Below are 27,329 nucleotides of genomic sequence, written 5' to 3' on the forward strand. Positions count from 1 at the left end.
TAATGCCTTTGTTTCAATTCAAAATAATGAAGAATTTAGTGGAATAACTTTTTCTTGATAATCTTGTGTTTGGAACATGAATTAACATGAAATTTTAATGGAAGGTTTTAATTTAGGCCTTTTATCACTTCAAAATTATAAACTTTGTCACATGGAACCAGGAGGAATCTCAGGCAGAGTTGGTATCAAAAAAGGTTACTAAGGAATTAATAATAATATAAATAAATAAAATGGAAATTTTTTTTGAAAAATAGTTTTTTTTCTTCCATTTATTTATGCGGCTTTTGTGTGTGTTTTGTAAGAACTCTCCTAATCTGAATATGTTAAGAATCCTTTTAGTCTGACTGGAATCGGTAGTTCTTTGACGCAACTCAAGATCTCTCGGTCACCACGAATCCCTAACAGATAGTTCCGAATATACTGACGACAGAGACAGGACAATGTCCAAGGGGAGGATCTCATGCTTTTCAACCATTCATGGAATCGTGATTGTTCTTCTGTTTTGCCTGGTAAATCAATCCAACCTTCTTGGTTTAGGTTCCAACCAGCTTGGACCAGAAAACGTGCAGCTTCAAAGCAACCATTCCAGACAAGCCAACAAAGTGGAGAGTTTCTGTGGAAGAGAAAGAGAAACACAGATTATATATATCATATAGATATATATATATATAAATTCAGCAAAAATTTAGATTCAAATGAATATGGTACTTAATTTAGATGCACCAGAATTTTGTATGGTGTTATCCATAAAAATTTGTGGGGTGATTATAATCAAAATAAGCAACAAGAATGACTCCGGTAATTTGGTATTTAAGATGCTGAGTACTCATCAGCCAATTATAGAGGTTTTCCATTAATACAAAAATTTTCAAATCAAGTGGCAACATTATAGAGAAGGTAGATATACAGACAAAGATGTGGATTTAAATTTTAAGAACACATAAGGTAGTGAAGTCCTTCCACTGACTGACCAAGATATGGCTGTTCCTAACTGCTATAAGGTTAGAAGTAATAAAGATTTTTTAATTGTAGAAATGGGGTAAGGGAGGTTTCAGAATACCATAAAAGGAATTCATGTTGAAGACAGCAATTGCCACTAACAAATACCAATTACTGCTATTTGGTGAGAGAACCTAGGTCAATGTCAAATGGTTTTAATCCCATTTACAGAGATTATAATTTAGAGAAAAAAAAATGGGGGAAAAACCAATCACTTATTATTATGAGTAGGCATAGTATTTTATAACTAGGGGAAAGCCTTATTAATTTTAAAGCTAGATTAAATTTAGAAAAAAATTCCAATTTCAATATATATATTATATAGAGGGCATTATTACACATAAATGCCACATGCTACGAGGGACTCTTAAAGTCAAAACTACTAAAATAAATAAACATATCGTATCAAATACAACTCTCAAAGAAAGTAATTTAAAAACAGAATTCAAATGACTTGCTTTGAGAGTTGGTTTTGGTATGATGTGTTTATTTATTTTAGTAGTTTTGACTTTAAGAGTCCCTCCTAGCATGTGGCATCTATGTGTAATAATGCCCTCTATATAATATAAATAAATAAATATATTTAAGTGAAAAAATTGATGGATTTTTTCTCTTATGAGGTCTTTCACACTAACTACTTGATAAATTCTTATGAAGATTTTATCCTATTTTTAAATTGTATATATATATATATATATAATATATATTATTATATATATATCTACAGGGTGCTTAATGTATTGGTGAAAAGTCAATGGCATTGGAGAGCATAAAGATTAAAGTTGTAGTTGAAAGAAAGTTAGCTGACATGCTAATGATTCTACCAGTCACTGCCTTAATAATAATAATAATAATAATAATAATGATAATAATAATAATAATAAAATAATAAATGCCCTGATGCAGTACCAGACAGCGGCTCTCATGGCTTCTGATCTTAACTGATTGGAAGTGTTATCATGTACATTGTTTTGTCTTGGTATAAAAGAGGGCTACAGCAAATGTTCTGGCTCAATACCACAGACTGCTTGTCAGTTGTTTGACCTTAACCAGTTGAGCAAGTCCCTTAGTGGCTGACGATATGTGCATCTCTGATCACGAGCAGAAGTAGTGGGGGGCATCATAGCCATGTGTTGTGAGGGATTCTTTGGGGTTTGAATAATTCACTCTGGAAACAGGGTGGTTCTTTCAACATCCTTAAACAACCTTATTCAGGGACCTTTGAGTGGGATGGGCTACTCAACCTGAAGAAAATTCTAACTGGGTCCCACCTGCAAGGTCATGTGCTGTTTATCTTGATATGAGATCACCATGTCGCGAAATATGGTTGTGATGCATGTGCCTGGTGTACCCTTATCAGACGGGTAGTCATGATGGGTATATTGGGCTTCGTATATTTTACCCCAGTGTCACTTTGATGGCATGCACTGCTCTCTCACTCAATAATAATAATAATAATAAATAATAATAATGATAATAATAATAATAATAATAATAATAGTTTCAAATTTTGGCACAAGGCCAGCATTTCAAATGGGGAGAAAAATATCGAAAAAAATCAATACATGTCAGTGCTGATAAGTATCTAAGTGCTGATATCATGACTGCTGCTCAATGCTCTCTGTTACACAGTAAAGGCTGTAAGATGGAACAGACAGGGAGTCTGCCTGAGTTGAACTTCTTCCCTGTATCGCTTGAACTTTATTTATATATATATATACATAATGCCACTAAGCCTTTTGCCCAGATTGCTAACGACTCTGCCAGTTTGCAGCCTTAATAATAATAATTTGCTCTTTCTACTCTTTTACTTGTTTCGGTCATTTGACTGCGGCCATGCTGGAGCAGTGCCTTTAGTCGAGCAAATCGACCCCGAGACTTATTCTTTGTAAGCCCAGTACTTATTCTATCGTTCTCTTTTGCCGAACCGCTAAGTGACGGGGACGTAAACACACCAGCATCGGTTGTCAAGCAATGCTAGGGGGACAAACACAGACACACAAACACACACACATATATATATATATATATATATTTATACGACAGGCTTCTTTCAGTTTCCGTCTACCAAATCCACTCACAAGGCATTGGTCGGCCTGGGGCTATAGCAGAAGACACTTGCCCAAGATGACATTCAGTGGGACTGAACCCGGAACCATGTGGTTGGTTAGCAAGCTACTTACCACACAGCCACTCCTGCGAATAATAATAATAATAATCCTTTCTACTCTAAGCACAAGGCCTGAAATTTTGGGGGAGGGTGAAGTCAATCACATCGGACCCCAGTGCGTGACTGGTATTTAATTTATCAACCCTGGAAAAAAGAAAGGCAAAGTTGACCCCAGTGGAATTTGAACTCAGAATGTAAAGCGGGACGAAATACCTATTTCTTTACTACCCACAAGGGGCTAAACAGAGAGGGGACAAACAAGGACAGACAAACGGATTAAGTCGATTATATCGACCTCAGTGCGTAACTGGTACTTATTTAATTGACCCTGAAAGGATGAAAGGCAAAGTCAACCTCGGCGGAATTTGAACTCAGAACGTACCGGCAGACGAAATACCTATTTCTTTACTACCCACAAGGGGCTAAACACAGAGAGGACAAACAAGGACAGACAAATGGATTAAGTCGATTATATCATTGAACCAATCCTATGACTGGCACCCGGCAGTTGCCAGGGCCGCTAGACTGACCTCTGTGCAGGTGGCAAGTAAAGAAACACCGTTTCGACCCTGTGCCTGAGGAGATCCATTGAGTCAAGTACATCAACATCAAAAATCAAATGGAAACCGCAGCTGTGATCCCTGTGCCTGTGGCACGTAAAAAGCACCATCCGAACGTGGCCTTGACAGGCTTCTGTGCCGGTGGCACATAAAAAGGACCAATCCAATCATGGCCGTTTGCCAGCCTCCCCTGGCACCTGTGCCGGTGGCACATAAAAAGCACCCACTACACTCACGGAGTGGTTGGCATTAGGAAGAGCATCCAGCTGTAGAAACACTGCCAGATCAGACTGGAGTTTGGTGCAGCCTTCTGGCTTCCCAGACCCCGGTCGAACCGTCCAACCCATGCTAGCATGGAAAACGGACGTTAAATGATGATGATGATGATGATGATATCGACCCCAGTGCGTAACTGGTACTTATTTAATCAACCCCGAAAGGATGAAAGGCAAAGTCGACCTCGGCGGAATTTGAACTCAGAACATAACGGCAGACGAAATACCTATTTCTTTACTACCCACAAAGAGGACAAACAAGGACAGACAAACGTATTAAGTTGATTACATCAATCCCAGTGCATAACTTGTACTTAATTTATTGACCCCCGAAAGGATGAAAGGCAAAGTTGACCTCGGCAGAATTTGAACTCAGAACATAGCGGCAGATGAAATACCTATATCTTTACTACCCACAAGGGGCTAAACAGAGAGAAGGCAAACAGATTAAGTCGATTATATTGACCCCAGTGCATAACTGGTAATTATTTAATCGACCCCCGAAAGGATGAAAGGCAAAGTCAACCTCAGCGAAATTTGAACTCAGAACGTAACCGCAGACGAGATACCACTAAGCATTTTGGCCAGCCTGCTAACAATTCTACCCACAACACACCTTAATAACAACAAGAACAATAAAAAAACTATACAAAAAATATTTTTAAAAAAACAGTCAATATGGGAACGAGAAACACAAAAGGAAATATCTCGTTAATGGAAACTACAAATTGATTACAACTGCACATATTTTATGTCTGGGCACCTAAGTATATCTCGGTGCTTTGACCTACATTGTATTTGGCCATCTACCAGAACTTACCTGAACTTACCTAAACCCATAGTTAATTAATTACCTCATATTAATTACCTGATCTTATTCAACGAAAGCAATTATATTTCCTCAATGAACATATTTTTTTTTCCCATTTTTTTTGTTTGTTTATTTTTGTTTTGCCTTTTTTTTTTTGTTTGCATAATTACTTCCCTGCAACCTTGGCGCATTCTTGCCTTTCACTGAGGGAGCCGAGTCTCTCTCTCTCTCTCTCTTCTCTCTCTCTCTCTCTTCTCTCTCTCCTTTCTCTCTCTCTCTTTCTCTCTCTCCTATGCAGTCATTGGATATGACCTGCCCCTTCCTGCACAATAATCATGCTTTTGACTGAGGAAGTGTCTCCTATGTGGTCAATAAAAACGCTAGAAATAGCAACCAAATCTATGTATTTATAGGCGCAGGAGTGGCTGTGTGGTAAGTAGCTTGCTTACCAACCACATGGTTCCGGGTTCAGTCCCACTGCATGGCACCTTGGGTAAGTGTCTTCTACTATAGCCTCGGGCCGACCAATGCCTTGTGAGTGGATTTGGTAGACGGAAACTGAAAGAAGCCCATCGTATATATGTATATATATATATATATGTGTGTATGTGTGTGTGTATGTTTGTGTGTCTGTGTTTGTCCCCCTAGCATTGCTTGACAACTGATGCTGGTGTATTTATGTCCCCGTTACTTAGTGGTTCAGCAAAAGAGACCGATAGAATAAGTACTGGGCTTACAAAGAATAAGTCCTGGGGTCGATTTGTTCGACTAAAGGCGGTGCTCCAGCATGGCCGCAGTCAAATGACTGAAACAAGTAAAAAGTGTAAAGAGAGTATTTCATATCCAGTGTAACGGTACCAATTGATTCTGGGATGTATTTAGCAGCATCTGCTGCATCCTTTCGCTGCATCCTTTCACTGCATCCTTGTTTTCAACTGAGGAACCTTCTCTGACATGAGCAATAAAAATGCTAGAAATAACAACCAAATTATTTAGTGCCCAGCAAGATGCCATCATTTGGTTCTACTTACCTTAGACTGAGAGAGAGCCTCTACTATGTGGTCAATGGAAATGCTAGAAATAGCAACCAAATGGTGGTGGTGGCGGTGGAGGAGGAGGGGGAGGGGGAGGGGGGAGGAGAAAGTGGACAAGGAAGAGGTGAAAGAGGAAGAAGACGAGGAAGAGCACATGGAAGAGGTGAAAAAAGAAGACGAGGAAGAGCACATGGGGGAGGAGGGGAGGAGGAAGAGGAGGAGGAGAAGAAGAAGGGAGGAGGAGAAGAAGAAGGGAGGAGGAGGAGGGGGGAGGAGAGAAAAGAAAGAAAGTAGCATCAGCAAGAATTACCTGATATGCAAAAAACCCCGGCAAAACTGCCCAGTGGCCAAACTTACCTGTTCGGACTGTGGTGTGATACTTTGGCACCAGCGCCAATAAGGATCCGGAGAGAGGAGACAGGTACCACCTGCCCCATAACACAGGTGCACGCTGTAGAATGCAGAGGTGTGAAGCCACGACTGTCTTGGCAGTTGATGTAGGCACCAAATTCTAGCAAGCGGCTGATTATCCTATCAGATTCTTCACGGCTACCTACAGCAGGGATTGAAACAGAAAGAATTTCAGTAAGAGTTTTACTTTCACATCATCATTATCATCATCAACAACATCATCATCATAACTACCAATACCACCACCACCATCACCACCATCATCATCATCATCGTTATCATGATCATCATAACTACCAATACCATCATCATCATCGGCATCATCATCATAACAACCAATACCATCATCATCATCATCATCATCGTCATCATTGTCATCATCATCATCGTCATCATCATCATCGTCATCATCATCATCATCATCATTGTCATCATCGACATGATCATCATCATCGTCATCCTCCTCATCATCATCATTATCATCATCATCGTCATCATCATCATCATAACTACCAATACCATCATCATCATCATCAACAATGCTGTTGTTATTTTAAGGCCCACCTTTCCTATGCTCACATAGACCAAACAGAATTCGTTGAGCCAGATTTTCTACAGCAGGATGCCCATCCTGTCACCAACCCTCACCTGCTTCCAGGCAAGGTAATATTTCTGGAAGACTGGAAAAGAACAACACTGGTTGTATGACAGGGATGCTTGTTTACAATTATCATGAGATGCCACAACAAGGAGACACACAAACACACATGTATATATGTATATATATGCATGTGTATGTGTGTGTATATATATATATATATATATATATATATGTCATCATCATCGTTTAATGTCTACTTTCCATGCTGGCATGGGTTGGATGGTTTGACTGAGGATTGGTGAACCAGATGACTGCACCAGGCTCCAGTCTGATCTGGCAGAGTTTCTACAGCTGTACGCCCTTCCTAACACCAACCAATCTGAGAGTGTAGTGGGTGCTTTTACGTGCCACCAGCTTGAGGGCCAGTCAGGTGGTTCTGGGAATGACCACACTCAAAAGGTGTTTTTTATGTGTTTTTTACTGCACAGAAGCCAGTCAGTGGCACTGGCAACACCCATGCTCAAATGTTGTTTATCACGTGCCACCGGCACACACGCTGGTAAGGTGACGCTGACAACAACCATGCTCAAATGGTGCTTTTTACATGTCTCCGGCACAGGAGTCAATCAGGGGCCCTGGCAACAATCACGCTTGGTTGTGCTTTTAATGTTCCACTGGCATGGGTGCCAATCAGGCAGTACTGTCAGCCACGTCAGCACTTTTGATTTTGATTTCACTTGCCTCAACAGATCTTTGCAAGCAAAGTTTATTGTCCAATGAATTAGGGGTATTCATAAATGGGCTGTTTACACCCACTGGCATAGGCCATGCGCTATGGTCTCACTTGGCTTGTCAGATCTTCTTAAGCACAACATACCTCCAAAGGTCTCGGTCACTAGTCATTGCTTCAGTAAGGCCCAATATATAGAAGTAAATATATGGTACAACAAAGTACCGATATTTACTGGAAAATAGCGAACGTAATAATTACGGGCTATTCTTTACTGGAAAGCAATACTCTCGTATTGCATTACTATTTTTATATATATATATATGTATGTATATACATACACACACACATATTTAATTTCCACATACATACATACATACATACATACACACACACACACACACACACCACACACACACATACATACATACTACAGTTCCAATCCCTCACTGGAACTGTAAAAATCTGTAAAACTTTCCAGAAGTTCATCATTTAAATATATATGAGCATGCCTGGATATGCAACTATATGCATGAGAATACATACATACAAACATACAGATCTGCACATGCACAAACACACACACACACACACACACGCACATGCACACGCACACACACACACACATACAAAAACACCTTGATGTTGATGTTGAAATTCCAATGAAGGAGCCTTTGATTTAGGTTAGAAACCAGTTCTTCTATTGGCAAGAAATTGTGCAATAAACTGAATAATGACAGACATACAGACATATATACATACATGTATATATATGCATGTATGTATATAGTTCACATACAGTTAGTGACTCTGCAAAGAAAAAGGCCTGGAAGTGCCGCTATGAAAGGCTACTAAATGTAGAGAACTGATGGGAGAAGGAGAGTCTGCCTAATGTGGAACCAAGAGAGGGACCAGCAACCTGAATAGACAGTAGCATAGTAGGAAAGACCCCCAGCCCCTCAGGGGTCATTGTTGAGATGCATGAAATATTGAGCAGTGCAGGTTATGATCTAATCATCCGAACAGTTAATCGGATTGTCCACAAAAGAATCAGCAGCATTGTAGTCAACTGCTACAAAAGGTAAAGGTGGTGCTTTAGACAGAAATAATTACAGAGGCATCAAACTGTTGGACCAGGTGATGGAAGTTACAGAGAGGGTCATCATCATCATCATCATCATCATCATCGTTTAACGTCCGTTTTCCATGCTAGCATGGGTTGGATGGTTTGACTGGGGTCTGGAAAGCCAGGAGGCTGCACCAGTCCCTAGTCTGATCTAGCAATGTTTCTACAGCTGGATGCCCTTCCTAATGCCAACCACTTCGTGTGTGTAGTGGGTGCTTTTTATGTGCCACCGACACAGGTGCCAGGCGAGGCTGGCAATAGCCACAATCGGTTGGTGCTTTTTACATGCCACCAAAGCCAGTCGAGAGTGTAGTGGGTGCTTTTTACGTGCCACTGGCACAGGGGTCAGTCAGGCAGTATTGGCAATGACCTCGCTCGAATCTTTTTACACATGCCACTGGCACATGTGCCAGTAAGGCAATGCTGGTAATGATCACGCTTGAATGGTGTCTTTTACGTGCCATTGGCACAGAAACCCATTAGCCGCTCTGGCAACGATCACTCTCGGATGGTGCTCTTGGCACCCTACTAGCATGGGTACAAGTGCCAGTAAGGTGACGCTGGTAATGATCACGCTCGAGTGGTGCCTTTTAAGTGCCACTGGCATAGAAGCCGGTTAGCCGCTCTGTCAATGATCACACTCGTATGGTGCTCTTAGCGCTCCACTAGCACGGACGCCAATCATCGAATTTGATTGATTTGTATGTATGTCTCTATGTTTGTGCTGTTCTCCAGCCCACAAACACTTGGCAACCAGTGTTGGTTTGTTCACATCCCCAAAACTTAGTAGTTAGGCAATCAAATGTCAATATTAGAGTGTGTGATTTGAGGAACTTCAACTGCTATTTCTAACAAATCCACCGACCACATAGAGGCTCATCTAAGATGTTGCCCTCCAACAGAGCTGTCAGTCAATATCGAGTGATTAATTAATTAATAACAAAGTGACAAAAAGTGGATTGTGTTATTATGGGGATGGGAGGGGGGAAGAACCTCCCACTAATTAATGACCTCAGCTGACCTGACACAACCTAATGACCTATTTTTTGACAGGTCAACAGTCTCTTAGATCTGCAGAGGTGGTTTTATAACAGATTCTTTCAGAAAATCTTCACCCTTGTTATTAAGAAGATAGCTGTTGCTGCTGCTGCTGCTGCTACTACTACTACTACTACTACTATACTACTACTACTACTACTACTACTACTACTACTACTACTACTATTAATGGACTCCTGCTGAAAACGACATATGAGCATTAAGTTTTTTTGCCAAACGACCTACACAAATGATTTGCTTATACTCTCTTTCCTTGTTTCAGTCATTTGACTGTGGTCATGCTGGAGCAACACCTTTAGTCGAGCAAATCGACCCCAGGACTTATTCTTTGTAAGCCTAGTACTTATTCTATCAGTCTCTTTTGCCCAACCACTAAGTTACAGGGACGTAAACACACCAGCATCGGTTGTTAAGCGATGTTGTGGGGACAAACACAGACACACAAACATATATATACATATATACGACGGGCTTCTTTCAGTTTCCTTCTACCAAATCCACTCACAAGGCTTTGGTCGGCCCGAGTCTATAGTAGAAGACACAGAAACGGTAGCAAGCTGGGCGAAATGCGTAGCCATATTTCGTCTGCTGTTATGTTCTGGGTTCAAATTCCGCCAAGGTCGATTTTGCCTTTCATCCTTTTGGAGTCAATAAATTAAGTACCAGTTACACACTGGGGTCGATGTAATCGACTTAATCCGTTTTTCTGTCCTTGTTTGTCCCGTCTGTGTTTAGACCCTTGTGGGTAGTAAAGAAATATATAGTAGAAGACACTTGCCCAAGGTGCCAGGCAGTGGGACTGAACCTGGAACCCTGTGGTTGGTAAGCAAGCTACTTACCACACAGCCACTCCTATGCCTATAGTGATTAAATGTTCATGCTGTACATTAGCTCACTCCTTCAATCAAATCGATGTTGTCTGGACAGGTGCACAAGTGTACCACGCATCAGGTGTCCAAGTGATCACAGAGGAACGTGAGACAAAGTGTTTTGCTCAAGAGCTCAATGCACCACCCAGTCTAGGAACTGAAACCACAACCTTGCAATCGTGAGTGCAACACCAGGCCTTCGACTTTTGGTACAAGGCCAGCAAGTTCGGAGGATGGGGAGTAAGTCGATTACATCAATCACAGTACTCAACTGGTAATTAATTAATCAACCCCAAAAGAATGGAAGGCAAAGATGACCACAGTGGGATTTGAACTCAGAACATAAAGAGCCAGGAGAAAGCATTTTGCCTGGTGTGCTAACAATCCTGCCAGCTTGCAGTCTATTTTTAATAACACTGTGTAATAACTACGTGGCACCTTGGCCAAGTGTCTTCTACTATAGCCTCAGGCCGACCAAAACCTTGTGAGTGGATTTGGTAGACAGAAACTGAAAGAAGCCCGTCGCATATATATATATATATATATATATATATATATGTATGTGTGTGTGTGTGTGTCTGTGTTTGTCCCCTTAGCATTGCTTGACAACCGATGCTGGTGTGTTTATGTCCCCGTTACTTAGCAGTTCAGCAAAAAAGAGACTGATAGAATAAGTACTGGGCTTACAAAAGAATAAGTCTCGGGGTCGATTTGCTCGATTAAAGGCGGTGCTCCAGCATAGCCACAGTCAAATGACTGAAACAAGTAAAAACAGTAAAAAGAGAGAGTAACATTTTTATTTTTATTCCTTTTGTCAGAGTTATTTACCATTTGTTTCTATCCAGAAAGCAAAGAAAATGACTACTAACCCTTCAAACTTTGCTTTTGTTCCTTGGAAACTAACCAATTTTCTATCACATTTCACACAGATTCAGCACCAAGTTGCTGAAACAGGAATATCGTTAGAGCAAATATTCTGCTCAATATCACAGATTTATTTATCAGTTGTTTGACCTTAACCACTTGAGCATGTCCCTTGGTGGCTGACAATACGTTATAGCAAATATTCTGCTCAATACCACAGATTTGTTTCTCAGTTGCTTGACCTTAACCTCTTGAGCATGTCCCTTGGTGGCTGACAATACGTTATAGCAAATATTCTGCTCAATAGCACAGGTTTGCTTGTCAGTTGATTGACCTTAACCACTTGAGCATGTCCCTTAGTGGCTGACAATACGTTATAGCAAATATTCTGCTCAATAGCACAGGTTTGCTTGTCAGTTGCTTGACCTTAACCACTTGAGCATGTCCCTTAGTGGCTGACAATACGTTATAGCAAATATTCTGCTCAATAGCACAGGTTTGCTTGTCAGTTGATTGACCTTAACCACTTGAGCATGTCCCTTAGTGGCTGACAATACGTTATAGCAAATATTCTGCTCAATAGCACAGGTTTGCTTGTCAGTTGATTGACCTTAACCACTTGAGCATGTCCCTTAGTGGCTGACAATACGTTATAGCAAATATTCTGCTCAATAGCACAGGTTTGCTTGTCAGTTGATTGACCTTAACCACTTGAGCATGTCCCTTAGTGGCTGACAATACGTTATAGCAAATATTCTGCTCAATAGCACAGGTTTGCTTGTCAGTTGATTGACCTTAACCAGTTGAGCATGTCCCTTAGTGGCTGATAATATGTGCATCTCTGATCATAAGCAGGAGTCCTGGGAGAGCATTATAGCCATGTGTTGAGAGGGATTCTTTGGGGTTGAACCGATATAACAAAAGCAAAATTTGAAGAAAATATTAGCCTCTTTTCATACTTTAATTTAATTTAATTTAATTTAATTTTTATTGGCTCAAAAAGTAGAAGCAAGGCCATGTAGGGAGACAGGGAGTTATGTACAGGGAGGATGGTCATACAAAGAGTTCAGGCCATTTCCGGTCAAGAGAGACTTTGAACCGAGCGGTCGTCGGTATCTTCACTATCTCGTCCGGCAGCTTATTCCTTATACTTTCTAGGGTTAAGCAAATAGGAAATAACAGCTGCTACCCAAGGACAAAACCCTTGTAATAAAGAGAAATTCAAAACACAGACATGAAAATCAGCATGTGACTTATCTAACAAACCTTGTTTTCAGTTTGATATCCATGACATGCATTAACACACTAACACATTGCTAAATAATTAAGTATTAAGGGTCAGTTGGTCAGACCATTATTTAACCCTTTACTGTTCAAACCAGACACAAAGTCCCACCAGACACAAAGCAAGACTTTTTTAGGGTGGAGACCTGCTTTTGGAGTGGCTAAGGTGGCTCATGTTGCTTACTCCAGGATTGATTTCTCTGAACATTTCAGTAGATAATCCATTTCTCATCACCTGTCACAATTTGCTATAAAAACGGTGCGTTTTCATTCCATTTATAAAGATGGAAATGCGATCCAAAAGGTTCTTCTCACTCAACTCATGTGGTACCCAAACATCGTAGTGATTGGTGTACCCAAGCTTTACCAGGTGCTCATGAATGACGGACTTTGATAGGTTGTGGCTTTCTGCCAATTCTCAGGTTGTGCAATGTAGGTTATTCTCAATTAATGACTTGATTTGGTCATCATCTGTAGTGGATGGTCTGCCGGATCACTCTTTATCAATAAGGCTACAATCTCCAGCTTGGAACCTTGCAAACCACTTCCGTACACTTCTTTCAGATAAAGAAACATCACCGTGAACTGCGCATATTTCTTTACTTGCTTGTGAGGCATTTTTCCCTTTACGGAAAAAGAAAAGCATCAAGCCAAAAATGAACTTTCTTATCTTCCATTTTATAACACAGGTTATAGGAACATAAACCTTCTTCCACGAAAAGATATCTGGCTCAAATATTCCAGCTGCTTTATGTTCAAACTAGCAAGATTCAGCCCTTTGTACCAATCCTACAACATTCTAAAACTAAGCAAACACACCAAATTTCAGAGCTACAAGATAATGTAGGATTAATTCAAAGCAATACGAAGAAATAAGCTTTACATTTGACAGAGTAATCTGAATGCTAAAGGGTTGATTTATACAAAAATCGGTGTTGAAAAATAAATATATAGGTGTAGGAGTGGCTGTGTGGTAAGTAACTTGTTTACGAACCACATGGTTCCGGGTTCAGTCCCACTGCGTGGCACCTTGGGCAAGTGTCTTCTACTATAGCCTCGGGCCGACCAAAGCCTTGTGAGTGGATTTGGTAGACGGAAACTGAAAGAAGCCTGTCGTATATATGTATATATATATATGTGTGTGTATATATATATGTTTGTATGTCTGTGTTTGTCTCCCCCAACATCGCTTGACAACCGATGCTGGTGTGTTTATGTCACCGTAACTTAGCGGTTCAGCAAAAGTGACCGATAGAATAAGTACTAGGCTTACAAAGAATAAGTCCTGGGGGTTGATTTGCTCGACTAAAGGCGGTGCTCCAGCATGGCCACAGTCAAATGACTGACACAAGTAAAAGAGTAAAATAGTAATATATTGATGACTCATACATAAATATACTGAAATATTGCTTATGTAAGCAGAATTCTATTGTGTCTCAAAACAAATGAACCTGGGTCATTCTATTTACATCTACTTTGTCATGCTTGCATAAGTTAAACAAAATTCATTGGGGCAGATTTTATTTTACGGCCGGAAGTCCCTCTCGTCACAAAACCTCACTTGTTTCCAAGCCAGGAAACAGTTCCACATCACTGGACATGTTTACATGTTCAGCTGAAGGAGAAAGAGGTAAACTAGGACATCAAATTGAGGATATCGGAGAGATGCAAGTTTTACTTCAACAACAACAGGCATGGATTGAGTTTACTGAGGAAAATAGGCATAGGAGTGGTTGTGTGGTAAGTAGCTTGCTTACCAACCACATGGTCCCGGGTTCAGTCCGACTGCGTGGCACCTTGGGCAAGTGTCTTCTACTATAGCCTTGGGCCGACCAAAGCCTTGTGAGTGGATTTGTTAGACGGAAACTGAAAGAAGCCTGCCGTATATATGTATGTATATATAAATATATATATATATATATATATATACATATATATATATATATATATATAGAAATATTAAAATTACTAAGTCTCTCTAAAAGAGATTACGGCAGCGTTACTGGAAATTAATTGTTATCGCCATATTAATATAGCAGTCTTATAGATATAAGACTAAAAGCTGTCGCTGATTAGCTCCATGAGGCCATCGCCTTAAGATAGCTATTTGACACACAAACTGTGTGTCAAAGTGTGTCAAATAGCTATCTTAAGGCGATGGCCTCATGGAGCTAATCAGCGACAGCTTTTAGTCTTATATCTATAAGACTGCCATATTAATATGGCAATAACAATTAATTTATATATATATATATTATATATATATATATATATATATATATGTATGTATGTACGTTTGTGTGTCTGCGTTTGTCCTCCCAACATCGCTTGACAACCGATGCTGGTATGTTTACGTCCCCGTAACTTAGCAGTTCGGCAAAAGAGACCGATAGAATAAGTACTAGTCCAGGGGTCGATTTACTCGACTAAAGGCGATGCTCCAGCATGGCCACAGTCAGATGGCTGAAACAAGTAAAAGAGTAACACTTAGGAGCTGCCTAATGTCCAGAATGTCCCTACATACCAACTAAATATCAAATTGGAAAATTTACACTCTCCTTACACAAGCAAAAATATATTCTAAGATACTGGTCCAGGATACCATAGGGGAGTAGATACCAATACTCTCTCTCTTTCTTTCTCCCCAATACTTCTTGCTATTAACCCTTTGTGGAAATCAGTCATCCATTTAATATTTCTGTTCTTTCTTTTTTCCATTTTCCTCTCGCCATCTCATAATTTTATAAAAATCACCAATACTAATTAGTATTTTGTACACACCAAGAATAACTTTCTACTAACATTTGAGCATACATTATCGCTAACCTTTATAACTGTTTGACTATCAATCAAAATTTTGAACAGACACACTTGGTAATATTCATATCATCATCATCATAGTTTAACGTCGCTTTCCATGCTAGCATGGGTTAGACGATTTGACTGAGGTCTGGCGAACCAGATGGCTGCACCAGGCTCCAATCTGATCTGGCAGAGTTTCTACAGCTGGATGTTTTGCTTTTGTTTGTTCCTTCTCGAGCCATGCCTGGTTCATAAGGGCCGGTTTCCCGGTTTCCTTGGCATATAGGATCCCCCACCTGGACAGGATGCCTGGAGGAAAGAGTGAGAGAAAGTTGTGGCGAAAGAGTCAGCAGAAGTTCGCAATTACTTTCTGCCGGAGCCGCGTGGAGTTTAGGTGTTTCGCTCATAAACACACACATCACCCGGTCTGAGATTCAAACCCACGATCTCAGACCCGTGAGTCCACTGCTCTAACCACTAGGCTATGTGCCTCCACCTACAGCTCGATGCCCTTCTTAACACCAATCATTCCGACAGTTTAATGAGTGCTTTTACGTGCCACCTGCACGAGGCCAGTCAGGCAGTATTGACAACGGCCATGCTCAAATGGTGCTTTTTATGTGCCACCTGCATAGGGGCCAGTCCAGCGGCACTGGCAACGACCCCGCTCGAATGTTTTTTTTTCACATTTTTTTCTGTTTGACTATTATTTATACAACTACTTTTCATTAATAACCACATCAACCCATCTTTAACAACAAAACAAGGTGTGATATGCACACATATTTCTATATTTATATTTTTTATATCTTCTTTTTATACATATATTCATGTTGATTATTTAATTTAATTATTTATATTAAATTACTCATCCATTACACCTATATTTAGTTTACCTTTAAAGCAATCAACCATAATACCTAACCTGTTTTAAACATCATGAGCAACCTTCTACCAACATTTGAGCATACACAATTGCTAAATTTCATAACTATTTGATTTAATCTAACACATACATCAGGTTGACTATTATTCAGAAAACTACCTTTAATTAATAACTATATTAACACTTCCTTAACAACAAAAACACATTCCTGATATGCACTCACATATATACAATGGGCTACTTTCAGTTTCTGTTTACCAAATCCATTCACAAGGCTTTGGTGGCCTGAGGCTATAGTAGAAGACGCTTGCCCAAGGTGCCATGCAGTGGGACTGAACCCGGAACCATGTGGTTCGTAAGCAAGCTACTTAACACACAGCCACCCCTTGTACATATAATATATATGTATGTGTTTATGTATGTATGTATGTATGTGTATATGTGTTGTGCCTGTATTGACACGAATTTCTTGCCTATATATATATATATATATATATATATATACTTTATTTAAAGCAGCAGAAAATTCAACAAAACCTGTTACTCTGAGTTTCCCGTTGCCGTTCATCGGACAGGTTTTGCTAGAATGGACCCAATGACATATCGGTTCCATTCTAGCAAAAACTGTCCGATGAACGGCAACGGGAAACTCAGAGTAACAGGTTTTGTTGAATTTTCTGCTGCTTTAAATAAAGCATATTACTCTACCACTGGTATTTGAGTACTCTTTTTACCACCTGTTTCACATTTATGTGTTTACTCCGGTATATATATATATATATATATATACTTTATTTAAAGCAGCAGAAAATTCAACAAAACCTGTTACTCTGAGTTTCCGTTGCCGTTCATCGGACAGGTTTTGCTAGAATGGACCCAATGACATATCGGTTCCATTCTAGCAAAAACTGTCCGATGAACGGCAACGGGAAACTCAGAGTAACAGGTTTTGTTGAATTTTCTGCTGCTTTAAATAAAGCATATTACTCTACCACTGGTATTTGAGTACTCTTTTTACCACCTTGTTTCACATTATGTGTTTACTCCGGTATATATATATATATATTATATATATATATATATATATATAGAGAGAGAGAGAGAGAGAGAGAGATACATATATATGTATATATATATATATATATTTACATATAAATAAATATATATATATGTGGTTTCGGGTTCAGTCCCACTGCGTGGCACTTTGGGTAGGTGTCTTCCACTATAGCCCCGAGCTCACGGAGCTTTGTGATTGAATTCGGTAGGTGGAAGTTACTGCCGTGTGTGTATATGTGCGTGTAGGTGCTTGTGCCTCTCCGAAAGAGAGAGAGAGGGATATATACACATATATATATATATACATATATATATAGAGAGAGGGATACATATATATATATATATATATATATTTACATATAAATAAATATATATATATATACACATATATATATATACATACATATATATATATGTGAATACATAAGTGTGTATGAGTATATTACTTATCTATCTAATTATTTATTTAAACTTATATATTTATATGTCACTACACTCACGGAGTGGTTGGCGTTAGGAAGAGCATCCAGCTGTAGAAACATTGCCAGATTAGACTGGAGCCTGGTGCAGCCTTCTGGCTTCCCAGAACCCCGGTCGAACCGTCCAACCCATGCTAGCATGGAGAACCGACGTTAAACGACGATGATGATGATGATGATGTGTGCGTATGTATGCATCTATGTGTGCAGTTTCCTATTTGATTATTATCTTTACTAGTCACAATTGTACAAATAAGTACAAGTGTACATGTGCATATGTGTGTGCAAGCAGTAATATGTATATATTTGTGTATGAGTAGTAAGTATTAAATTAAATTAAATTAAAATTCTTTTATATGGTGGGATGAAGGGAACTACTATCTCTAAATAAAAAATACATATTTCCTCATTTAGAATAATTTGAACCCCTGTGATGCCAGGATTTTTATTCCCTGATAAATAAAATAAAATATATTTGTGTATGTATATGTATGTACATTAGTATATGCGATTCAAATCAATTCTAACCAATAAGTTTGACCGTTATGTAAACCTCCTCGGGAAATGTGAAGACGCAGGCTGGAAAGCGGAACATTTTCCCAATCGAAGTCAGATGTAGAGGGTTCGTTGGACACAGTGTGAGATGACTGCTGTTATCGCTAGGCCTAACTCATCGTAAAGTCAATACCACCATGACCGATATCCAATCTACAGTGGAGAAGGTTAGTCACTGGATTTGGTTAATAAGAGACAATGAGCGATGGCTAGAAGGATATTGAGCTTTATTTGATAACCAGCTGATCTAGCAAGCGGGGCCTCATATCAGTGAGGGGGGCCGGTGCGCATTGATGCCGTTGAGAGGTAGGCCCTGAAACGGCACGCATTCTCTCCTGATGACCCCATACACTTGTGGTATGCGGAGTTTTTGACTGGTAGCACTTGCATGTGCAAGTTGTTTGCAAGACATCCAATTTACAAATTACCTGTTTCATTATTCACTTAAACTTACTTTTACGACCGATTATTTATAAATGTGCACTTTGGTGCTTATTCTTATATAAGAATAAATTTTAAACAAATTCGTATGCAAAAAATTTTACACAATTTTCTCCCCTTTTAGATTAGAATAGCTAAAAAAAGAAAGTAATAAAATATTAATCCTTTATTAAAAATAAACCTAAATAAACCGTTAAACCTGTCCAACTTTGCTTGAAACACTACTTGATTTGAAAACAGATTTATAACTAGCACTATGACCTGGCAACGTCGGGTCATAGTGCTAGTGCATGCATATACAGCTGCGTGCGCACATACACGCGAGTACTGTCCAAATCTCCGACCAATCACATACATCTAGCTGGCATTCAATTGGCGTATCAAGTTTCGGGCATTTTGATTGGGTTTTGGATAGAAAATTCACAAAAACAGTCAGTTCTATTGATTTTTTAATGGCTTTGCGGGGGTGACTGGGGAAATGTAAAGATGTGCAAGACCACCCTTGGACAGTTTTGAATGACCATAGAAAGTGCGAGCCCTCTAACTGAAAAATTGTGGATTTGTATAAAGGATTCACACACACACAGACAGACATTTTGCCGTTATATATATAGAGATGATTTATATATAAACCTATTATTTTATGGATATTAACCTCACCCCAAAAATATTAGGTATTGAACCAGTATTTTCTCAGATGATACCATCCCTTCATGAGGCCAATATAACCTCTATTTGAAATAGATAGATAGATAGATAGAGAGAGAGAGAGAGAAAGAGAGAGAGAGAGAGAGAGAGAGAAAGATAACTTTATTGGCCACCCAGGGCTGAACACAGAGGGGACAAATACAAGTGTGGAGCTTTTCTTTTTGAAAATGAAAAAGAAAAAGGGAAAAAAAGGGAGAAAAAAAGTAAAATACCAATGAAAAGGAGTTGGGTTAAAAAAAAGGCGGTCAAAAGGGATTGTGTATCACAGAAGAAATTTTTAAAATGTAAGAAGTAAGATTAGGTTTTTCCGTGGAAAGAAAAGCCTATGGAAAAGATCGCGGGAACCTTGGGCAGAGAGGGAATAAACACATGAGAGCAAAGTGCTCTCTCTCTCTCTCTCTCTTTCTGATTTACAGGATTATGCTCAAAGTCGTTTCATCACTCACACACACCACTTTTTTTTGAAACTTTCACGAGACAAACCCTGCCTCTCCATTCTCACCTTTTTCAAGTGGTACTTGAAAAAGTTGATGATCAATTAGCCAGAGAGAGGGAGGTAGGTGAGTAGGTAGGTAGGTAGGAAGGTAGGTAGGTAGGTAGGAAGAAAGATAGATAGATAGACAGACAGACAGACAGACAGATAGATAGATAGATAGATAGAGAGACAGAAAGACAGATAAGCCGTCTGTACTCTTAATGCTCCACAGATGCTATATATACTGTTGATCAAGTAAAAATAGCAATTTAAAAGCATCTATCAATCACCTGCCAAACAACCAAACAACCAGAGACGGTACAAACACATTACTATGCTACATCTCATTGAATCAATTTGTCAAACTAAATTAACAATGACTGGGAATATTACAGCTAAAAGTTTAGACAGACAGACAGATATATACTCTTTACTCTTTCACTTGTTTCAGTCATTTGACTGTGGCCATGCTGGAGCACCGCCTTTAATCAAGCAACTCGACCCCGGGACTTATTCTTTTGTAAGCCCAGTACTTATTCTATCGGTCTCTTTTTGCTGAACCGCTAATTAACGGGGACATAAACACACCAGCATCGGTTGTCAAGCAATGCTAGTGGGGAAAAACACAGACACACAAACATACACGCACACACACACACATATATATATATATATATACAACGGGCTTCTTTCAGTTTCCGTCTACCAAATCCACTCACAAGGCTTTGGTCGGCCCGAGGCTATAGTAGAAGACACTTGCCAAAGGTGCCATGCAGTGGGACTGAACCCGGAACCATGTGGTTGGTAAACAAGCTACTTACCACACAGCCACTCCTGCGCATACATATACATATATGGTGGTTGTCTACTTCTTATGCAGAGTTTGACCTCCTCCTGTACCTACACCTTAGCATCATCATGGCATCTGTTGTGGCTTTTTAAGCTAGACAATTTTCTGAAAAGACACCCACATACATTGCACCTCCAATTTAGACCACCAAGAACTGCAGTTAGGTTCTGATCTTTGTGGATCTTAAAATGTCTCTTGAGGCCTCCATTGGATTTGCAAACCTTCTGGCATACACTGTGTTCAAAGGTGTGCACAGACATATAGGCAGAATAGTTGGTGGAGGTTTGTTTTCCATGCGTTCACAGATGAGATTTGAGGCCAGACAGGCATGGTCTGTCACAGACTGTGCACACAAAAATGTCATTGTCATTCACCTTCTCAATCGTTACATTCTTCCTTAGATCTCTTTTGAGTCTTACATGCGTTATCCTGGCCTCTTCAAATGCTTTCACTCCACTCCACACCTTTGTTCGCTATCCAACTTGATCTGGAGCAAGGGTTTCTACATCTTCTGGAACCATACCCAGTGACTTCATAGTACTCCTTATGCCGTCCTTAAACCTTTTTTTAGGTTTACACCGATAGCATTTCCCTTCTGCAAACTCACCATAAAAGAGCTGTTTTGGCATGCATTCATCTGTCATTCGAACAATATGGTCACACCATCTCAATTGGTTCCTCAAAATCATAGCTTTAATTGAGGCGATACCTGCAGATGTAAAGACATCTGTGTTTGGAGTAAAAGAACTCCATTTAATTTGCGATGAAGGTATTTTTGGTGGAATTGTTCTAACAATTTAAAATGACTTTCATAACAAGTCCAAGTTTCACAGGAATACAACAGGGATGGTAAGACAAATGATTTGTAAAGAGCAAGCTTTGCTTTGTTATTTATATGTCGCTGGCACCAAACATGTGACTCCAAGCCACCAAATGCTTTTGCTGCCCTTTGAATTCGCAGCTGTGTTTCTGTATCAAGATTTCCATCATTTTGAACAGAGCTTCCAAGGAAGACGAACAAATTGACAACCTCAAGTTACTTTCCCTTAACAAAAATTTTAGGGAGGTTACAAACAGCACCACACACAGGTTGATGCATTACAACTGTTTTTTTCAAGTTGATGGTCAAGTCAAAAGCAGATACAAGAGATTGCAGACCTGTTTCAGAATGACTGAGAAGATCGCAATTATCAGCGTACAAAAGATCCCCAATTAGTGAAGTAAATGAGACCATAACCTCGTGGCCTATGCCAGGGGTGTAACTAGACCACTTATGCATACCTTTCCTTCATTTGGACACTAAACTCTGCTTGCGAAGACCTGTTGAGGCAAATGAAATCGAAATCGAAATCAAATTTGATGACTGGCATCCATACTAGTGGAGCGCTAAGAGTACCATCTGAGCGTAATCGTTGCCATAGCAGCTAACTGGCTTCTGTGCCGGTGACATGTAAAAAGCACCATTCGAGCGTGATCATTACCAGTGTCGCATTACTGGCACTTGGGCCAGTAGCACGGGAAAAAAACATTCATGCAAGGTCCTTGCCAGTGCTGCTGGACTGACTCCGGTGCAGGTGGCATGAAAAAAACACCATTTCGAGTGTGGCCGTTGCCAGTACTGCCTGACTGGCCCTCGTGCTGGTGGCATGTAAAAGCACCCACTACACTCTCAGAGTGGTTGGCGTTAGGAAGGTCATCCAGCTGTAGAAACTCTGCCAGATCAGATTGGAGCCTGATGCAGCCATCTGGTTCACCAAACCGCAGTCAAATCATCCAACCCATGCTAGCATGGAAAACGGACGTTAAACAATGATGATGATGAAGATTGTTTGACCACAGTGACAGGATGACGACTGGGTCCAGCCTGCTTGAAATAATTGGATTGTTTTGATTTCTTTACTCTGTTATATTTCTTTGATTACTCCATAAATTCAATTGTTTTTTCTTTATAGAATATCTCTTATTCCTCATGTTGGCTGCTGAGGAGGTCATCATCAAGGTTTTACCTTACCTGTTTATGCACATTTAAAACCTTACCTGAGGATGGGGGATTTATGCTATAATGTAATATGTGCCTCAATAAAACACTATCAAAACAGCTGTAGTAAATTCTAAACCCATTTGCATTCTTCATTATATAAACACACACACACAAATATATATATTTATATATATTTCTTTCTTTCTTTCTTTTACTTGTTTCAGTCATTTGACTGCGGCCATGCTGGAGCACTGCCTTTAGTCGAGCAAATCGACCCCGGGACTTATTCTTTGTAAGCCCAGTACTTATTCTATCGGTCTCTTTTTGCAAAACCGCTAAGTGACGGGGACGTAAACACACCAGCATCGGTTGTCAAGCAATGCTAGGGGGGCAAACACAGACACACAAACACACACACACATACATATATATATACATATATACGACAGGCTTCTTTCAGTTTCCGTCTACCAAATCCACTCACAAGGCATTGGTCGGCCCGGGGCTATAGCAGAAGACACTTGCCCAAGATGCCACGCAGTGGGACTGAACCCAGAACCATGTGGTTGGTTAGCAAGCTACTTACCACACAGCCACTCCTGCGCCTATGTATATATGTTTATATGTATATAAACATAAATATATATTGCCTTCATCATACATGCAGTAATCATATTCGGTTAAAATGTCTTATTGATGCGTTTTGCTTCTCTTTTTTTTCCTAGGTGAGAAGATTGCCATTTTACATCATTTTATTCCTTCTGGAATAATACAAATGTTTTCTTTGAAACATGTGTCGGAAGTATAAAGATTTGAATAACACCTGCGTTTAACTCCATGTATATATATATATATAAATTAAATTAGAGATAAAACCACTATTAGGTAACTCAAACAGTGATAGACATAAAAACCAAAACATAAAAAACAAAAATAAATATAATTAATTTTTCCCTGTAAGTTTGGATATACTCTCTAATATTATTATTATTATTATATATATATATATATATATGAAGATAAATTAAATATAGAGAAATTCTATTGACAATCAAATAATTAATTATATTACAATATTACATCAAATACTATGAATATAATATATAACATAACATAATATTATATAAATAACTATAAAAACCATAAAAGGCCAACAAATTGTTTTGACTTATATATATTTTTTCTGATATACATAATCACAGTTCCATTATATAAAAAGTCACTTCATGGTATTTGATTCACACCCCTTTGAAGGATTTCTTTTCCTCAGTTTGTTACTTTATATATATATATATATATATATATATATATATATATATCAGCCGAAATTGCAAGGATGATCCGGTTCTTTAATGAAGATAAAAAACTTCAAATGGCCCGTCCTTGTTTCTTTGTATCGTCTATCTGGATGTTTTGTTGTCCCTTTTTGTATCACCTTGTTGTCTGGATGTCTTGTGTCCATTTTGTATTTTATATATATATATATATATATATATATAAACAGGGTTATTAGTGAGAGATTATCAATCAGGGCAAAATATTTTATAAGCCCTTTGTTACTACACCAGGTTAACAATATTGCTTGGATTAGTAAAGAACTCCACACATTTTCCTCATCTGATTCAATTCGCCAGTTGAGTAAACCTATCAATAATGATCCTCTAATGACAACTGGAAACAGCTTTAAGTCAAAGTCACTCCAATAAAGGTAAAATATGTGATGACCATTAGTTCTACCTTGTCATATTTATATATACATACATGCAGAAGAAAGCACCTAAGGGCAAAGCAAGGTGTTAAAACTCGTACTCAAATCCCAAATCTCTCTCTATATAAATGGCAGTTTGTCTGTCTGTGTGTCTGTGTGTGTGTCAGGTTGTACCCTCACCCTGACCACGGCTTTCAACCGATTCTGATGAAACTTGACACACACATAGCCCAATGTCATAATTCAAAACTAATGCAGCGAAAATTTTGAAAAGTTCCCCCAGTTCTGAAATAATCGATAAATTCGACATGGGGTCGAGAATCTAAGCTTTTTATATGCAACACATTTTCTGGGCTGTACGTGGGCTGTTCACGCGTTGGGAGGCGCAATGATGTTTTCATGTTTTCACCCAAAGGGACAGCTAGGAACATCGTATACATAGAAGTATTCGAGTGAAGAGAAGACATTGCAACCTACACATGCGCCTTCGTCCCTGGAGGGAAGGACTAGATTGGGATTAGTCGTTGCCTACTAGGGGCTCTTGCATACCCGGGCAACGCCGGGCTATGCTGCTAGTTTAGACTAAAATGCTGTTTTATTACACACCAAGTAAAACAAAAACTTCACAACCTGTTACTCAGAGTTTCACGTAACCATTCATGAGACAGTTGTGATGAAGAGTTACAGGAAAACCTGAGTAACAGCTTGTGGAAGTTTTCTTTCAGCCTCAATAAAAAAACAGTGTGTGTGTGTGAGTGTGTGGGGGGGGTGTATATGTTTAAGATGATGAGGTTATGATGATGATGATAAGCACAGTGATGATGATGATGATGATGATGGTGATGGTGATGATGATGATGATGGTGGTGATGATGATGATGGTGATGGTGATGATGATGATGATGATGATGATGATGATGGTGATGATGGTGATGATGATGATGATGAGGGTGATGATGATGGTGGTGGTGGTGGTGGTGGTGGTGATGATGATGATGATAAAGATAGTGGTGATTGTGATGATGATGATGATGATGATGATGATGGGGATGAATAGATATGCTCAATCAGAACTTAATGACAAATCAGGTGACAGAAAAAAAGTTGGCATCAAGATGGAGGGGAAAAAAGATAATTCGAAAATACTTACACCGTGCATACTGTATCTTGTGCAACGCCGTCAACCGATCATTGCTCTGCGCATTAACATTTGCACCCTGTCGCAGCAAAATGTCAACAATCACGTAGCTACCGATAGATGCTGCCTGCAGCAATGGTGTTTCATGGTTCGGTGATACCACATGAATATTGCAACCAGCTTTTACCAATTCTAAGGTGATGGCTTCAGATCTGCGAGCGACGGCTAGATGTAAGGGATAATCTCCTCTTCTGTTAGGCTGGTTTAAGCTTACCCTCTCCGTTTCCAAAAGCATTTTTACCATTTCCAAACTCTTTATTTGAATGGCATAATGCAGCGGCGATGAACCGAATTTATCTGTAGCATTGACGTCGACATTGTTGTCAATGAGAACCTGGAGAATCTGCGGAGCATCAGTGTCTATGGCCATGTGAATCGGTCTTTTGTTATCAACATCGCGTGCCTCGACATTAGCACCTTTTTCGCACAGGTACCTAACGACATCGAGGTGTCCATTCCTTACAGCTTTATGCAAGGGGGTCATCCCTCCTTGAAGTAACAGAGTTTGAATTTCTATATTTGCTCGGCTCTCTTCCAACAGAACCCTGACCACCTCAATGTGACCAGCACCGGCTGCGATGTGGAGGGCTCTCTCGTCATTGTGGTTACGAGAAAGGTTTACATGCGACCCCTCACTAATCAGGAAACGAACAATGTCTGTGAACCCACAGTTGCATGCTAGCAATAAAGGGGTCTGTCCTTCGGAGTCGCATCGATTGAGAACAGAGCCATTCCTGGTCAAAATTTTCACCAGTTCCAAACTGCCATTTAACACAGCATGGTGAATGGCTTTCTTACCCGTCTCGTCTGTATGGATTAGGGAAGGCAAGGGCCGTGATCCGAGAATTATCATCTCCACAACAGTCGTAGCACCATTGCGAGCCGCTACACAGACCGCCTTATCTAGATCCAGATAGTAACAGCAGTGGTTCTCGCGACAGTATTTCAGAATGGCTTCAACCCTCTCGGCATCGTTATTACTAATAGCTTCATAGAACACATTAACGAGAGCCAACATGTTGTTTAACTGAGCCATCACTAGGGCTTTTTGACAAACATATATATATATATATCTATATGAATAAATATAAATATATATATATATGAATAAATATAAATATATGTATGTAAGTATGTATGTATGTATATCAATGAATATGTATGTATATATATATATATATATATATATATATATATATAGCAAAAACTGCCCGACGAACGGGAACGTGAAACTCAGAGTAACAGGTTTTGTTGAATTTTCTGCTGCTTTAAATAAAGCATATTACTCTACCACTGGTATTTGAGTACTCTTTTTTCCACCTTGTTTCACATTTATGTGTTTACTCCAGTATATATATATATATATATATATATATATATATATAATATATGTGGGG

At 39.4% G+C, this 27,329-nt stretch overlaps 1 protein-coding gene across 1 annotated transcript; it reads right to left on the reverse strand.

Moving 5' to 3' along the window:
- Positions 1-248: 248 nt before the first annotated feature.
- Positions 249-27,069, reverse strand: LOC115229610 (alpha-latrocrustotoxin-Lt1a). Its single transcript, XM_029799939.2, has 3 exons — positions 25,885-27,069; positions 6,207-6,402; positions 249-613 (listed from the first exon to the last, which is right to left on the reverse strand). Exons 1-3 carry the CDS (start codon positions 26,966-26,968, stop codon positions 310-312), a joined length of 1,584 nt encoding a protein of 527 aa, XP_029655799.2. The 5' UTR covers positions 26,969-27,069; the 3' UTR covers positions 249-309.
- Positions 27,070-27,329: the final 260 nt, after the last annotated feature.

This window comes from Octopus sinensis, unplaced genomic scaffold (genome assembly GCF_006345805.1).
Source record: "Octopus sinensis unplaced genomic scaffold, ASM634580v1 Contig13169, whole genome shotgun sequence".
Lineage (NCBI taxonomy): Eukaryota > Metazoa > Mollusca > Cephalopoda > Octopoda > Octopodidae > Octopus > Octopus sinensis.